Raw genomic sequence first — 16,441 nt, 5'->3', positions numbered from 1 at the left:
GGAACTGCACCGGTATCTGAACCGATAGAGTAGTCTTTTGTTAGAGGCTCGTCAGTAGACTTTGGAGTTGTTAGCTCAGGCTTTAGCCAGGACTGGGCAGCCCAGAGATCCCTCCGTGAGATATGCAGATCAGGTAAAGAGGCTTGGGGGGGCCACTAATTTTGATGATGGTTGTACCCAGTAGTAAATGAGGATTAAATTGAAAGGATGGAGCAGATCATGGAGGTCATGGCTGTTCTACAGAACAGTAGGGTTACTCTAGCCATCTCCTTCTTGAACAGAAATGCCAGACATTGGTGGAACTCGGTTAAGCAGAGATATCGGGATCCTTTGACTAGTACGTGGCAAGTATTTTAGAACCGCATTTGACAGTCAGTACTATCCATAGACCTACCAGATTGTGAAGATGCAAGAGTTTTTATAGTTGGACAAGGGATAATGTTGTATCAGAGTACGAGAAAAAGTTTCAACCGTCTAAATATTGTCTTCCACTCGTGAAGAATAAAAGCAAGAAATAATACCTTTTCACGATGGGGTTAAAGGCTTCCATCCGAGGTATTGTGATCAGTTAGTGGCTGATTAATGTTGGTGATGTAGTGATGTCTGCCTCATTACTTGAAAGCAGCCGAATAATGGGCAGACTACGGGGTGAACTCCGTACGCAGCATTTTGACATAGGTGATACTAGTCAGGGATTATCTAAGAGAGGTAATTACAGTTCTGGATCATCGAGTGGCCGCAATTCTGGAGACTACCGACCTGGATTTAGTTCCAGTGGAGGTTCCAGCCAAGGTAGTAGATTTGGAAACCGCTCTTGGGCTAGTGCAGCCAGAGGCATTGGAAGACAGTTGTTGTCAGGATCTGGCAGGAGGAGTCGGCCCTAAGATGCCAGGTGTGGTAGGTACTATTCCGGGCCTTGCTTGTAGGGCACTACTGGAGGTTATTACCGTTGACAGTCTGGACCTTTTTGAAAGGATTGTTCGCTGTTCCCTCAGCATAGAAAGATCACAACTGTATCGAAACAGGTATGCAGGGTAGATTATAGGAGATACCACAGTTTATGGAGGCTCCGTCCAGTGGTGGGCCCAGATTAGTGTAGCCAGTCGAGGCAGCCGTCAGCCGAGGGGACTTGGTGGACGTTCCAGGGCCATAAGCAGAGCGTAGGACATGTCCCAGCAGGAAGCATCTGCATCACCGCTTGCCAGATACCATGCTTCAGTAGATGGCCCAGGGAAGAGTACCAGAGATAATGAGATGAAATTGGAAGATATTCCAGTAGTACAGAAATTTACAGATGTTGTTCCCGAGGATCTTCTTGGATTCCCTTCTCATCAGGAGATCGAGTTCATTTTGAGTTCACTTCAGGAACGGAGCTCATTTCTCGGGCACTGTACAGAATGGCACCAGCAAAGTTGGAAGAGTTAAAGACTCGATTGCATAAGTTGATAGATAAGAGATTCATTCAGTCTAGTTTCTCTCATTGGGGTGCTCCAGTATGAGTTAAGAAAGAGGATGCCACCATAAGGTTATACATGGACGCCAGAGAGCTGAACAAGATCACAGTACGAAATAGTTGTTCATTGCCTCGCAGTAAGGAATTGTGTGTCCAGATAGTTCCTAAAGGTGACCTGAGGCCTGGATATCATCAGTTACTAGGTAAGAGAAGAGTATGTGCCTAAAACAGCGTGTCGAAAGAGATATGGGCACTATAAGCTCCTGGTGATACTATGAGGATAAGGAATGTACCAGCCGCAGTTTAGACCACCCTTGAACAGTGTTTCGATGTTACGGAGATCGCTTCGTGACTGTGTGCCCAGATGACATTTTGGTGTATTCCAAGAGACAGAAGGCACATATGATATATTTAAACATTAGGTTGTGGATTCTGAGAATAAAGCAACCTTATGCCAAGTTCAGCAAGTATCCATGTTGGGTAGACAGAGTGAGTTTCTTGGGACGCATGAACTCTGCAGAGGGCATTTTTGTTGATCCTCAAAAGATTGAAGTAGTAGTAAAATTGACTACGGCCAACTAGTGTTACTGAGATACAGAGTTGTTTTGAGTAAGTCGAGTATTACTGTCGCTCTGTGAGGGTTATCCACTATAGCGACACCGCTCACCTATTTGACTGTAAAAAGGGTTGCGTCAAACTCAGGATGTTAGTGGGAACTTGTGATTTACAGTGTTGCATTGCAACAAGGACTTGGGTTTGTGCTGAGACAGCATGGTAGAGTGAGCGCTTATGCGTCTCAACAACTGAAGAAGCATGAATCAAAGTATCCTACTCATGATTTGGAACGGGCCACAGTAATTTTGGCTTAGAAAAATTGGCGGCAGTATCTTTATAAGGAAATATGCCAGATCTTTACAGATCACAAAGGATTACAATATTTATTCATACAGGAGGAAGAAATTAAATTTGAGGCAAAGAAGCTGCTTAGAGTTGATAAAAGATTATGACTACACCACCGAACAACATCCAAGAAAAGCTAATGTTGTTACAGATACACTCAGCATGAAATCCTCAGGAGCAGTAGCTTATCTCTCTCGGATCGAATCAACAAGTCTACGTATTTTCTGCCAGTGAGAGCCAAGTATAGTTTGAACAAACCGGCTAAGATTTTCACAGATAAGATCGTGAGACTTTATGGAGCACCAGTTTCTATTGTTTCAGTTCGAGACCCATAGTTTATTTCCCGATTTGGACACAGTTACAAGAAGCTTATGAAACCCAATTGCAGTTTGGTACTACATTTCACCCCCAGACAGGTAGTCAGCCTAAGAGAATGACTCAGACTTTAGAAGGGTTGTTGAGAGCTTGTATATTGCAGTTTTGGGGTGATTGGGGTGAGAAGATACCCCTTTTAGAATGTGCCTCAAACGACAGTGGTTAGACGAACTGATCTTCCTTGGGATCGCAAATCTCAAGTTTGTCATTGGTGCCTATAATTGAGATGTCTCCAATTGATGCCTTATACGAGACATAGTATAGACCACCTCAGTATGAAGATGGAATAGTAAGCAAGGGTTATTGGTATCTGAAAGTTGGGTGGAAAATAAAGAAAACATATGGGATTAATCAGTAAAAGACTCAAGTGACCCAGGATTGACAAAGAGTTATGCAGATAATAGAAGAAAGATCTTCAGTTGGGTATTTTTCAAAATTTATCACCTTAGGAAGGTGTAGTGAGATTTGAGGAAGCGAGGGAACTAAGTCCTCGCTATATCGGACCTAATGAGATTATAGAACGTGTGGGCCAAGGAACTTACAGGCTTACTTTACCGGCAAATCTATCACAGTGACTTGATGTTTTTCATATTCCCATGCTCCGAAAAGAAAAATATGATCCCTCTCATGTGTTAGACAAATAATCAGCAGAATTGGAAGCTGACTTCACTTGTGGAAAGCAATTAGTTCAGATTTTGAAATGAAAAGTGTTAGCTTTCAGTGAAAAAGGCTTTGTGGTAACCCGAGTAGTAGATGCGGGAGCAGTCCCTTCCCCTCTTCAAGTGACAGGCGTGTAAATTTCGAGGATGAAATTTCTGTAAGGGGGGTAGGTTGTAATAACCCAAACCTAAAATTCATAATTAAGGAATATTTTATTTTGCGAAAAGACAATTTTGCCCTCGGAATATTTTATTAAGAAAAAGGTGACTTTTTGATCGAGAAGGAATTTGACAATTCCACTTACACCGTTGCATAGAGCACGGTGAAATGAGTTCATAGACACGTAGTGGGCCCGAATCAGAGTTATAACGAGAGAGTTATAGTCAAAAGAGTCTCAGTGGCACAATCGTAAATATTTTGAAGTTGGATTTATAAAACCAGCTCAGCCCTCTCTTTCTCCTCGCGCGACCCTCTCTCTCTCCTCTCCCACGCAGACGGCCCGTCGCCTTCCAGAGATCGCCGGCGCCGCCCCAGGGCACCACCTGCCACAGGACAGGTGGCGTTTTAACCGCCGTCGTCTCCCCTTCCTTTCCCGACCCTTCCCCGCTGGCGACGTGACCTTTGCTGGCCGAAAAATGCAGAAAATCGCCGGGAGGTCACCGGAACTTCAACGCCGTCGATCTCCCTCCTCCGGCCACTATTTTCGTCGACCCAGGCACCCGGGACCAGGCAGGCCCGCAGGAGAGACTTCAGGAGGTCTAGCTAGCTCGGACCAGGAGTGAGTGTACTTTTCTTTTATACATGATTTTTATAAATGAATTTCATTATTTGATCTTGAATAAGTTTAATTGATTGTGAATTTTCCTAGTATGGTTTGTGAAGCCAAATGTCTTTATCTTTGTACTGCTTAGTTAACTATGCTAAAGAATTATAGAGAGCAGAGTCGGAGATTTATATCCGATAAAGTAGCAGTACAGTTTCAGATTCAACAGAAATGCATAGATTTATCAGATCTTTCAGAAATATTATAAGATTTATATATTATATTTTCTCAGAGTTCTTGATTTAATAAAAATTCAGTTCTTCAGCAGATTTTCCAGAAATATTATATATTTTAAACCACCGTGAGTACCCATCTATTATTATTACCCTCAGTTATGCAGATGTCTACGGACATCCAGTTTACCCTCAGTTTTGTCAGTGCACTTGACATTTGCCTGACGAGTTTCGGGGACACTCGGACCGTGAGTGCCAGGATTTGCTGCTCGGCTTAACTTGGTGTCCCGAGACCTGCCAGGATTTGCGGCTCGGATTGACTTGGTGTCCCGAGACCTGCGGATTACGGATCGGTGACGCCGTCCCCGAATCTACCGGTTCTTGCTGCTGGGTTTGTCACCCAGACTTACTTGCCGGATCAGTGACTATAGTCCCAGATATCACCGGTTGCTTGGCCGGATAAACGTGTGTCGCCCGAGAACCAAAGCGGGAATTGACGGAATTACAGGGGTACATCCGAGTGGTGGTTTTGATTGATTGCAGTGCTTTGATTCTAGACCTCCGGAAGGTCTCTCCTGCGAGCCTGCCTGGTCCCGAGTGCCTGGGTCGACGGAAATGGTGGCCGGAGGAGGGAGATCGATGGCGTTGAAGTTCCGGTGACCTCCCGGCAGTTTTCTGCATTTTTCGGCTAGCACATGTCACGTCGCCGGGAATTGGAAAAAAAAAAAAAGGGAATTCATCGGGGTTTGAATGCTTAACCCCAATGCCAATGGCAATAACGAGCATGTCTCTGGGAAGAGGCAGAGAGAGAGAGGAGAGGAGAGAGAGAGAGAGAGAGAGAGAGAGAGAGAGATAGGCTGAGCTGGTTTTATAAATCCAACTTCAAAATATTTACGGTTGTGCCACTGAGACTCTTTTGACCATAACTCTCTCGTTACAACTCGATTCGGGCCCACTACGTGTCTATGAACTCATTTCACCGTGCTCTACGCAACGGTGTAAGTGGAATTGTCAAATTCCTTCTCGATCAAAAAGTCACCTTTTTCTTAATAAAATATTCCGAGGGCAAAATTGTCTTTTAAAAAATAAAATATTCCTTAATTATGAATTGTAGGTTTGGGTTATTACATTTAATATATAGAGTGAAGTGTCGTTTTACTTCTCGAACTGTGACCCTAATCAAACTAACCCCCGGAACTAAAAAGTTAACCAATTTAACATTTGAATTAATTAAAATATTTCAAAATTTCATTCAATTTTCCGTTAGTAATAAGGGTAAATTTGTAATTTTAAGTAAAATAATAGTAAAATACATAAAAGAAAAATAAATAAAAAACCATTATTTATAATTGTAAAAATTAAATGTATATTGGTCTATTATAGCTTCTCGTAATTCTGGTGGACACTCCAGGACAAAATTGGTTTAAAAAATTGAGTGGCATAAATAAATTATATTGACATATCTAAGTGTGCAGAAATAACAGACTTTCAACATGCCTGCTGGTTAAGGAAAAAAAACACACAATACTCAAAGTGTGTCCAACTCCCATTAGTATTTCTTGTCACTGTGGAGGAGGAGTTTATAACATTGATATAGACTTTCTTAATGTAATACACCTGGTGCTTCACATGTTTTCACTAAAGCTCATCATGTAAATATCAATCAAACTGGAAAAGAGGTTATAGCCTCCCAATTAATCTATGCAAAATTGGTAATGTGTTATTGAGCTCCTTCCCCTACCCCTGATCGCTGTATCTCCAGAAATAATTAAAATGTTTTATTTTATACGTAGTTACTTTTAGCACGTGGAGGAGAAAAATTCTAGTGCAATTACCTTTTTTCTCTAGCTAAGGATCCATTGGTGTAACCGTGTAAGTTTGGAGAAAAGCTCTCCCAAGAATGACCCTAGATTAGTGAAGCACTAGAAAAGTAGTTTGTCCTAACATCACCCGGTAAGATTTACTTGAAGCACAGAAAAGTAGTTTGTCCTAACATCACCCGGTAAGATTTACTTGAAGCACAGAAAAGTAGTTTGTCCAAGCATACAAAGCAATTGTTTAGTCAGCAATCATGTTTATTATCATTACTTTTTCCACTTGTGATATTTCTTTATCTTTCTTCATCACTTGACTCAGTTTCTTCACTGGTAAGTAATTTTTTGGTGCTTCCAGTTATAAATATTTAATTTTTATTTTCTATTTTTTGGTCTGGAATTGAGTTGGTAAAGCTCAAGTTGAGAAAAGAATAGTTAAAAAGCTGAATATTATAGTTCATTTTGGTATTTGAACTTGTTTTACTAAGCATCTACAAAAGTAGTTTGTCCAAGCATACAAGCAAAGGAACTGTTTAGTAAACAATCATGTTTGTCATCATCACTTTCACTTGCGATGTTTCTTTATCTTTCTTCATCATCACCTGATTCAGCCTTCTTCACTGGTAAGTACGTTGGTGTTTCCAGTTTTAAATATTTAATTTGTATTTTTTTAATGCAATTGGTTTGGTGAATGGGGGGAGCTAGGATTGTATGTGTTGGGGACCGTAACACAAGTTTTAAAAAAGAAAATTTTAATAAATAATAGACTATGAACAAAGTCATTGATTTTGAGTATTGGAGGATTAATTGGCTAATATGGCTTCATTTTCTTCTTCTTCTTTTTTGTTATATTAATTGTGGGACTACAAACATGTAATATATAATTGTGAATGAAATTATTATGAAGCGATTATAGGGGTTGCATTCAATCATTGCATTGGGCCACTACAATGGTTATACGGTGGTCTGTTATTCTTCAAAATATGAGCTGTAGCTATATAATACAGTGTATGGGAAAAATTGGGGGGTGGGGGTGGGAGGGGTTTTTGGGGCGGGGCCATGGCAGGCCCTAAGGTGAATTTTATAATCCTTTTTGGTCTTTCAGCTTGTTCTCTCTCTCTCTCTCTCTCTCTCTCTCTCTCTCTCTCTCTCTCTCTCTCTCTCCATATGGTCTTTTCACTCTGTTTGGTCTCGGAGGGAAAAACAATGGTTACTTCTGCTTGACTTATGTCCTTGTAGAAACGAACGAAATTAGAAAAACAAATAACTAGAGTTAGGTACTGTGTTTTTTTTAATGACTTAGATACTGCTTTCTCTCTTTTGTTTTGTTCCATTTTTGTTGGGACCTAAGCAGGTCCGTTTATAATTTGTTTCACACTTCCAAGAAATTTAGTTGATTCTACAATATTAGAATTATTGGGACTTTTTTTTTCATCATGGTTTACGATTCTCACTGGGTAAGCTTCTGAATTTATTATTTTTTTTTTTCTGAAATGAAATTTTGCAGTTCGACAAGTCTGCATAGTAAATTGGTATTTGTTGGGGCCTAAGTGATAACTTTCTGGGGATTATACATTGTTAGTGGGTATTCTGTACAATGTCTTGCTGGTAATGTTCTTTCTACATGCGAAAGAATCTAAGAAGCTGCGGAGAGTTTATAAATCATGAGTAACGGTGTTCAATTATGCAATGGAGGGTTGCAGCTTAGCAATGATGTGAAGGAGAATGATAATGGGGATGTTGACCTTGTTGAGGAATTTGATTCTTATTGGCAAGATATCAATGACCGGTTGACCGTGTTGAGGGTGGTGAGTGACACAGTCATCAGGGGTATGGTACAAGAGGCAGCAAAGAAAATTGCTGATAAAGAACTAGAGGTGACTAAATTGAAAGAAATGTTACATGTTGAGGGTGTTGAAAATGAATTCTTGGCGTCTTTAGCAATGCGCCAGGAGTCAAACAGACTTATTAAACAAGGTACCAAAGACAAGATGCATCCTAGCTCTCTTGAAGCTATTTTAGAGCACGAAAGAATAGAACAATCTTTGAGCAGCTTAAGAGGAGCAACTAAAGAGGAGTTTAAGAATCTCGAGGCAGAAATTGATAGCATAAGAGGCAGCTCAGTTAAGATAATTTCTGAGTTGTTGGGTTTGAGTGACATACAGCAAGATATAGTTTCTGACAGATGGATTGGTGTAGATAGGACGCTGAATTGTCTAAAGAGTGCAATAGAAACTGGCTTTCAAGAGGTGGAACAAATGGTTCGCTTGTCAAAGGCTGATGTACGTGAGTGGCAACAGGAACAGGAGTTTAAAGCAGAAATTGAAGCATTTGTGATGAGGAATTGCATTTGGAGATTCGAAGAAAAAATTTGGGACCAGTTTTATAGTGATAAAAATGTGAATGGGCATGGAAGGATGAAAGAGAGGATATCAGGTTTACAGCAGGAATTGGACGCCATTTCTATATCACTATCTGTTTCTGACTTTGGGCAGCTATCTTCTCATGTATCTTTGGAAGGTGACGAAGAAAGTAATAATTTTAAGAAGGGAGACCGTCCCCACCGGAAGGTTTTGAACGATCTTAAATCATCATCTCCATCTCCAGCAACATCATCACCAACATCAACATCATCACCAACATCAACATCATCATCATCATCATCATCATCATCATCATCTAGTTGGGAAGAAAATGGCGCGCATGATAAGTCAGAAATAAATATGTCAAGAGATGAACTGATAAATTATTATAATACTGAGATGACTGAGTTGAAGAGAAATCAAGATATGACTGAACAACTGTTCAGCCTCAGGAGGGAATTGTTGAAAGAACGGGGATCTTCTTTGCCATCAAAGAAGAATAAGGAGTTTGACATGCTGAGGAGGAGAATATCTGAGGTTATTTCTAAATTAGATGACATTCTTGTCGAAAATGAGCCAAAAGCTACATTTGGTATCGATGAAGAAAGTCTTAGCCGTTTGAAAGACAGACGGGAATCACTCCTTTCAGAAAACGCCCAGCTCAGAGATTTGCTCACAGATAAGAAGAGGGAAATTAAGTGCCTTTCACTACAAGTTTCTGAAGCTGCAGAGAAAATGTCAGAGCACAATGGTGAATCTTCTAGCCATCTCTTTCTGGCAGAAGCAAAGGAGCGATTGGAACAAGATGCAGCAGCTGCCTTGGAAAAGGAAAAGGAGCGATATGAATTAGCTGCTCAAGAGCTTGAAAATTTAAGGGGTGAAATTGAACATTTGAATATGGAGTCCATCATCATGCAAGAAATAGTTGTAGTTATATTCAGAGAAGCCTTGAAGGATGCTGAGATGGAAAATCTAGAAAAAGGAAAACAACTAGAAGTTGAGGTTGCAAACAAAGAAAAGTTGAACCAAAAAATACTCTTTCTGGCAGAAGCAAAGAAGCGATTGGAACAAGAGGCAGCAGCTGCCTTGGAAAAGGAAAAGGAGCGATGTGAACTAGCTGCTCAAGAGCTTGAAAATTTAAGGGGTGAATCAAATGCTGCACATCGTAATTTGGTTGAAAGACATAAGGCAGATATTTGCAAGTTAGATCAGATGCTTCTTGATGTCAACCAAGAGAAGCAGAATGCTGTGTCTTTGTTTGAAGCAAAAGAAAGGGAGTTCAAGCAGCAATTGAAATCATTAGTTGTCTATAGCCGTGGATTATTGAGAGCGATTACTGATTTTGAATGTAGAGTAACACAAGATATTTCAGGAAAATCTTCAAGGTACTTGCTCAGTTATTGTAACCTATAAGTGCTCTACCTGTAAATGCCTTTCGTGCTCTAATTCTGTGCTTTAACTTTAAATGCCTTTTGTATTTCTGTGATTTTGTTTCCAGGTTGAAGATTTTGAGTTCTCAATCGCGTTCGCTTAAACAAAAAGCTAAAGTACTTGTAAAAAGAAAGATTCTATACAAGCAGGGATTTGAAAGGAAATGTTCTGACCTTGAAAAAGCTGAAGCCGAGGTATGTAAATCAGATAGGTATTATGCATATTTCAACTTGATGTTTCGGCCTCGGATTGTCTTTCATGCTATGAAACTTATGGAATTGAATAGTTGCTTGCATATACTTATGGGAGAAGATGGTTTGAGACATATTGTTGGATGATAGAATGGTATTGTAAATATGATTGGAAGTTATCTTCCATTACTAATCTTGATTTCCTTTCCGTTTCACAGTACTAAGCTTTACTTTAGTTTTCTTTTCTACTTGAAAACGTCTTGGAGTTATATGTGTTTGAAGGTTCAATTAGATATATTTTTAGTATATAATTATATCAAATTTGATTACAAAGATAGCCTTCAAAGTTTTTATTCCCCAAGTCATAAGAACATACTTTGTAAGTTTTTTACAGATACTGTAATAAGCGTGTAATTTTGTGGTATATTTAATGGATCATTTCTCACTGGATTTCAGGTTGATCTTTTGGGGCAGGAGGTGGACAGTCTATCGAGCTTGGTTGAAAAAATATACATGGCCCTTGATCATTATTCACCAATATTGCAACATTATTTTGGAGTAAGTTGTTTTCTTCTTTTGATTGGTGATTTGTCAAGCTTTCTCTATCTTACTTTTATATTTTCCGGTACCTGTGTGCAAGGATGAAATTGTTGATTCGGTGGAAATATCGGTTGTTCGTATTTTAGAAAATCTGTGAAAACATGAAGTAAAATTTTACAGAAACAATGAAAATTTACTTGAAACATGAAAAATGTGGGGAAAAAAAGCTTTTCGAAATGGGATATAGGTAGGATGTTGGGATTCTTAACTAGTTATTTGTGGATTTAGTACAAAGTTATATATTTTTGGGATTTAGTCGGAAGGCATTCTTATATCTATTAATGGGTACTTGGTTGTTGGTTCTCACTATTGTGCACTATTATGCGGAAACACACAAGATCTTGTTATCAATGGACTACGAGAAAAAACAAACCACACCAACGATGAAGGAAATTGAGCGTGCTCACACACAAAAGTAAACAAACCAACCAGGAACACAAGAAATTTATAGATGTTCGGTAACGTGTCCACATCCTCTCCAATGATCCCCTTGAGAAATTTCACTAGAAGAATAAGAACAACTTTGGTTTACAAGAAAAGCCTATTAGCTCTCTATTCTCTCAAACCCTAGCTCTCTATTTACCTCTCACCCTTTTGGCTCAAACCCAATTTGATGCCCCCTTGTTTTCTAGATTATACCTTTAACCTAGCCCCAAAAGTCCTATTTATAGCTTATTTGACTTAGGTTACAAGTCTACTTAAGAATAGGAAACATAAGCCCTATTAGATTAGGCTAGAAATCCCACACAAAAAAAGGTTGGAACACGTCAACCACGTCCAAAACAAGTCAGGACATACAACCTATGTATGGTAAGCCAAAAACACAACACGCACAACCTAGTGTCGTGAATGCTTGATGTACAGATAAAATCATCCATGTATTGATTCAACTTTTGTTGTGCTTCGCAGATACCTGAGATCTTGAAGCTCATAAGAGGAAAATTACATGGACAAACTAAAGCAGTTTGATCTACCTTTTGACTCGATAAGGTTTCAATTGTAAGGGTTTCGTTCATGCCGCATAACTACTATAACTATATATGGATTTTTATCTATTAATTTGACATTGTTTTTTAATATGTTTTGATGGTAGATGGGCTAATCCTCGAGGTGACAAGAATCGAATGCAGGGTAACCAAGGTCAAAGAAAGATGCTTCATTTACAGTTGTGGTGTGTTTAGTTTTCATTGTTTGTATGTGAATAAATTTATAGTTGTAATAAGCACTGAGGGAGCCATTTATGTAATATGTTGAATTTCAATTTATTATGTAAATATGTAGTGTAATATTTGACTCAGAAGCGTTGAGTTTTTATTGATATTGTGGCTCGGGATAGTGGTGTATTTGTGTAGATTTCGAGTATGTTATTTTTGTTTAGAATTTGGGGCTTTGTATTGATTATATTCAGAAATGATTACAATAAAATAGTGCTTATATAGTAAACTAACAGACTCTCTTAACAAACTAATAGATTCTCTTAACACTCTAACAGACTCTCTTAACAAACAAACAGAACACGTGACATTCAATATGATATGAATATATGGTTATTATTCCCCCTCAAACCCAGCTGAGCTGCTAAGTTGCAGATTCCTGCAATGTCTCAGAAAAATAGGACCATGTAGTCCTTTTGTGAAGATGTTTGCTACCTGTTCTTCAGTGGGAATATACTGCACAAACAAGTCTTTCTTTTGTAGTCAATATCTAAATGTTTGATCCGAGAATGATACATAGGATTTGAACTTAAAGCAAGGGCTGAAAGATTGTCACAATGTATTGTAGGAGGCTGTGGTAAGAATATCTTTAAATCAAGTAAAACTTGTCGAACCCATGCTAGATCAGCTGCTGTATTAGCTAATGCCCTGTACTCAGCCTCAGTTGAACTTCTAGAAACAGAATTTTGCTTCTTAGATTGCCAGGAAACTGGATTGTTGCCAAGATAAACCACAAAACCAGTGGTTGATGTGCGAATATTCACATCTGAGGCCCAATCTGCATCACTATAAGCATGAAGATCCCAAGATCCACTTGTAAAATTCAGACCATGATCCAAAGTACCTTGAATATACCTTAAGATGCGCTTAACCAACTGAAAATGTAAATTGGACGGTTGAGTCATATACTGACAGACAGTATTAACAACATAACAAAGATCAGGTCGAGTGAATGTCAAATATATTGCAGTGCCCCAACAATACTCCTATAGATGGTTGGATCAGATAAGGAGTCACCCTCCGAAGCCAAAAGCTGACAATGTGGCTTACATGGAGTAGTACAAGATCGACATGTAGCCATACCAGCCTTTGCAAGTAAATCTCTAGCATATTTTGTTTGACAGACAAAGATATCTCCATTATCATGGTAAGAAATCTGCAATCCTAAGAAGTAGGTTAATCGCCCCATATCTTTCATTTCAAACACAACACTTAATTCATCAATAACCTCTTGAACTAAACTATCTTTAGAACCAGTCAATATAATATCATCAACATAGAGGAGAAGAATGACACTATCTGAACCAACATGCTTAACAAAGAGACTTGGATCAGAATGAGAAACAGTAAAACCAATGGCTGGAAGATGACCTGTGAATTTTGCATTCCAAGCTCTGGGTGCTTGTTTTAGCCCATAAAGAGATTTTCTCAATGGATAAACATGGGTTGGATACTTAGAGTCTTCAAAACCTTGAGGTTGGCGCATAAACACTTCTTCTTCAAGGTCACCATGAAGAAAAGCATTTTTCACATCATGTTGTCTAAGAGACCACCTGTTCATAGCAGCAATACTCAAAACCAATCGGACTGTTGTATGCCTTACAACAGGGCTAAACATCTCACTAAAATCTAGACCAGAAGCTTGACTGAAACCTTGCGCAAACAAGCGAGCCTTATGTGACAGGACCCGACCCAATTTCCCTTTTAGAATCTGAGCCGAACCCTGTTCGTGATCGACATCTGGCAGGTGCCAAGCACAAATAACCTGGTTGCCCTTCTGTTACAAACTTAATTTCAAATTAGCCTTGACTTCTACCGAAAATTCGGCAGAGTCTCCCCTGTAATTTGTTCAATCCCAAAATTTCACCTGTCAAAACGAGCATAAATACAACCCAACTTCCAGCATGCGTGAATACATATACAATCAACAGTAAAGTTCGAGCCCAGGGGCAATATCAGAGCATCTATACCGGTTAATTTACAAGAAGAACATTTGGAGGGTCAAGGACCCTACACTAAGCTGAAGAGATGCAGGAAGCGGAAACTGCCTTGTGGTGGCTTTCAGATGCACGTCTACGGCCTGGGGGCGCAAAACAACAAAAAGGGTGAGTGGACCCAAAACAAAGTTTAGAAAAATAGCATATGAACATACTAACCCCACTATAAAAACAGTTATGCAAAACTGAATTTTCCTCTTCATTATATTCGTACTAAAATCAATACATTCACATAATTATATACATATATGCCAATCATGCTCAAGGTCAATAAAACTCTCCTAAAAGCATTGAAATAAATTTAAAACTACCACCTAGGTGTACCCCTTTAATTCTGTCAATTCCTGATATCCGTCAATTCCCGATAATCCGTCAATTCCCCTGGCATGTCTCAGTGACAAAAGTCAGCCCGAGCCGCAAACTGGCAGGATTCAGGGGACCGTAGTCAGCCTGATCCGTATTCCTAGCTCCCACGGTCCGGGCGTCCCCAAAACTCTTGAGGCAAATGTCAAGCGCGCTAACAAAACTGAAGGCAACCTGTTTTTATAACTGGGTACCTAAGGTGGCTTAAGAAAATATAAAACTTCTGAAAGATCTGATGAATAATTGAATTTTTGTTAAATCTAGAACTCTGCTGCCATTTAATTGATATATATATCTCAAGCTTTACTTCCATATCTTTTTAGCATATTCAACTAGGCAGCATATAAATAAAGATATTTAACTTCAACAAATAATGATAGGAAAACCATAATCAATAAAACTTATTCAAGATCAAATAATGAAATTCATTTGCATAAAATCATTTATAAAAGAAAAGTCCACTCACTTCTGTTCCGAGCTAGCTGGACCTCCTGAAGGTCCCTCATGCGGGTCTTCCTGGCCCCAGGTGCCTGATTAAACCACCATGAGTATTTAATTCATAAAACTGCTCGGTATAAGTATTTAATTAAAACCCTGACCCCCGGCTCCTAGAAGTGCGTGCACTAACTTTAAAGTCATTCTTATGCCCACTTAAGCATTTCAGATGGTTAGAACTGTCTTAAAAGACCCGAGTGAAGCACTGTCTACTGCAGAAGCTGAGTACATCAGTGCAGCTGAAGCTACTACTCAAGCTATTTGGCTTCGATTTATGCTAGAGGATTTTGGAGAGCTTCAAACTGAAGCTACTCCATTGCATTGTGATAATATCTCAGCAATTGCAATCACTAAAAACCCTGTATTCCACCAGAAGACAAAGCATATTGACAGGAGGTATCACTTCATCAAGGATGCATTGCAAGAAGGAGTAATCAATCTGGAATATTGTCCCACAAATGAACAATTGGCTGACATTTTTACCAAATCTCTGGCCAAAGACAAATTCAATTATCTCAGAGGCATGCTTGGAGTGAAATCACCTCAAGACTTAAAGGGGAGTGTTGAATTATAAGTGCTTGAGTTGATTTCATGATTAAGAGTTCTGTTTTTCTGCTTATTTGTATTTCTTTATACTTAGTCCAGGTGTCATAGCTTGATTGGTTAGATAGTGAATGGCTGAGATTGCTTTGATGTATTGCATCCAGCTGGTACTGTGCTAACGGTTATATTCTTCTCACACCAAGAGTGTGTTATTGTACTGAACACTGAGAAATGAGAATGTTCCCTCTGCTACACGTATAGCAGAGCAGCCTTGGATTTCATCAGCCTCTCTTACATTCTCTTCTCCCTTCTCACCAAATCTTATTCACAGATTCTAAAACTCTAACAGGAATCCTTGAAGGGGTCCCAGAGATTGAGGGAGAAGGGGTCGAAAATGCTGCTTTGTCTAAAGCTTAGGATGATCGACATTATGAATTGGTTGAAACTCTCGGTTTAGAGTTTGTTTGGGTTGATGAGAAAGTTCTGAGTATCGAATTCAGAATTTGTCGCTTCGCTTCAAAAGTCGGAGAACTGTGGAAGCTTTGGTTGCTTATTTATAAGCAGCCCAAGAACTTTCTAGTAAAAACTGGGCCTTGAAAAACGGTTTTGTGATATTTTTTTTCGAAATTTCTAAGACTGTTGAGAACGTGGGCCTAAGATATTTTATTACGGGCTCACAGTTGGTTTTTCTTGTTTCTTTTGATGTTCTTTTTTCTTTTTTCTTTTGATGTCAAATAAAATCTCATCCATCGTCGCATCATGTTTGCGAGAAATTTCCTACAATATGTGGAATTGCTAACATATCGTTAATATACGATAGTGAATAACAATGTAAAGACTTCGGTTTTTATCATTTAAAGGAGCATGATTCATATTTATATTTATGAGACAATGTAATTTTATATAAGATATTAGAAGAAACTAACAATATTATATTTGCAGTAGTAGCAACCCCAATAATGGCCGCGGCAAATGTAATGATGAGTGCAGCCCACATGTCAACTATGGATGGCGACGGCGGTGATTGATGACATTGAAAGTCAATA

At 39.1% G+C, this 16,441-nt stretch overlaps 1 protein-coding gene across 6 annotated transcripts; it reads left to right on the top strand.

Annotated features, from left to right (window-relative positions):
• The first annotated feature begins 6,617 nt into the window (after positions 1-6,617).
• LOC117631289 (WPP domain-associated protein-like) lies at positions 6,618-11,914 on the top strand. 6 transcript variants are annotated; one of them, XR_004586306.1, is made up of 6 exons: positions 6,618-6,821; positions 7,706-9,946; positions 10,060-10,203; positions 10,640-10,741; positions 11,693-11,782; positions 11,877-11,914. XR_004586306.1 is itself a non-coding variant. In XM_034364352.1 (6 exons), exons 2-5 carry the CDS (start codon positions 7,863-7,865, stop codon positions 11,750-11,752), a joined length of 2,373 nt encoding a protein of 790 aa, XP_034220243.1. In that variant the 5' UTR covers positions 6,618-6,821; positions 7,706-7,862; the 3' UTR covers positions 11,753-11,782; positions 11,877-11,914. The 6 variants fall into 6 exon arrangements, 4 of the variants coding, with proteins under 4 accessions (XP_034220243.1, XP_034220246.1, XP_034220244.1 ...); XR_004586307.1 differs by having other exon boundaries at positions 11,693-11,773; positions 11,877-11,909; XM_034364352.1 differs by having other exon boundaries at positions 10,060-10,186.
• Positions 11,915-16,441: the final 4,527 nt, after the last annotated feature.

The sequence above is a fragment of the Prunus dulcis genome, chromosome 6 (genome assembly GCF_902201215.1).
Source record: "Prunus dulcis chromosome 6, ALMONDv2, whole genome shotgun sequence".
Lineage (NCBI taxonomy): Eukaryota > Viridiplantae > Streptophyta > Magnoliopsida > Rosales > Rosaceae > Prunus > Prunus dulcis.
Note: the sequence above shows the minus strand (reverse complement) of the source record. Positions and strands in the feature narration are given on the sequence as shown.

Excerpts from the sequence above, each read along its gene's own strand:
- LOC117631289 (XM_034364352.1), top strand. The coding sequence starts at position 7,863 with ATGAGTAACGGTGTTCAATTATGCAATGGAGGGTTGCAGCTTAGCAAT. Across the intron at positions 10,187-10,639 it reads TTGAAAAAGCTGAAGCCGAG|GTTGATCTTTTGGGGCAGGA; the intron begins GTATGTAAATCA and ends ACTGGATTTCAG. Across the intron at positions 10,742-11,692 it reads TATTGCAACATTATTTTGGA|ATACCTGAGATCTTGAAGCT; the intron begins GTAAGTTGTTTT and ends TGTGCTTCGCAG.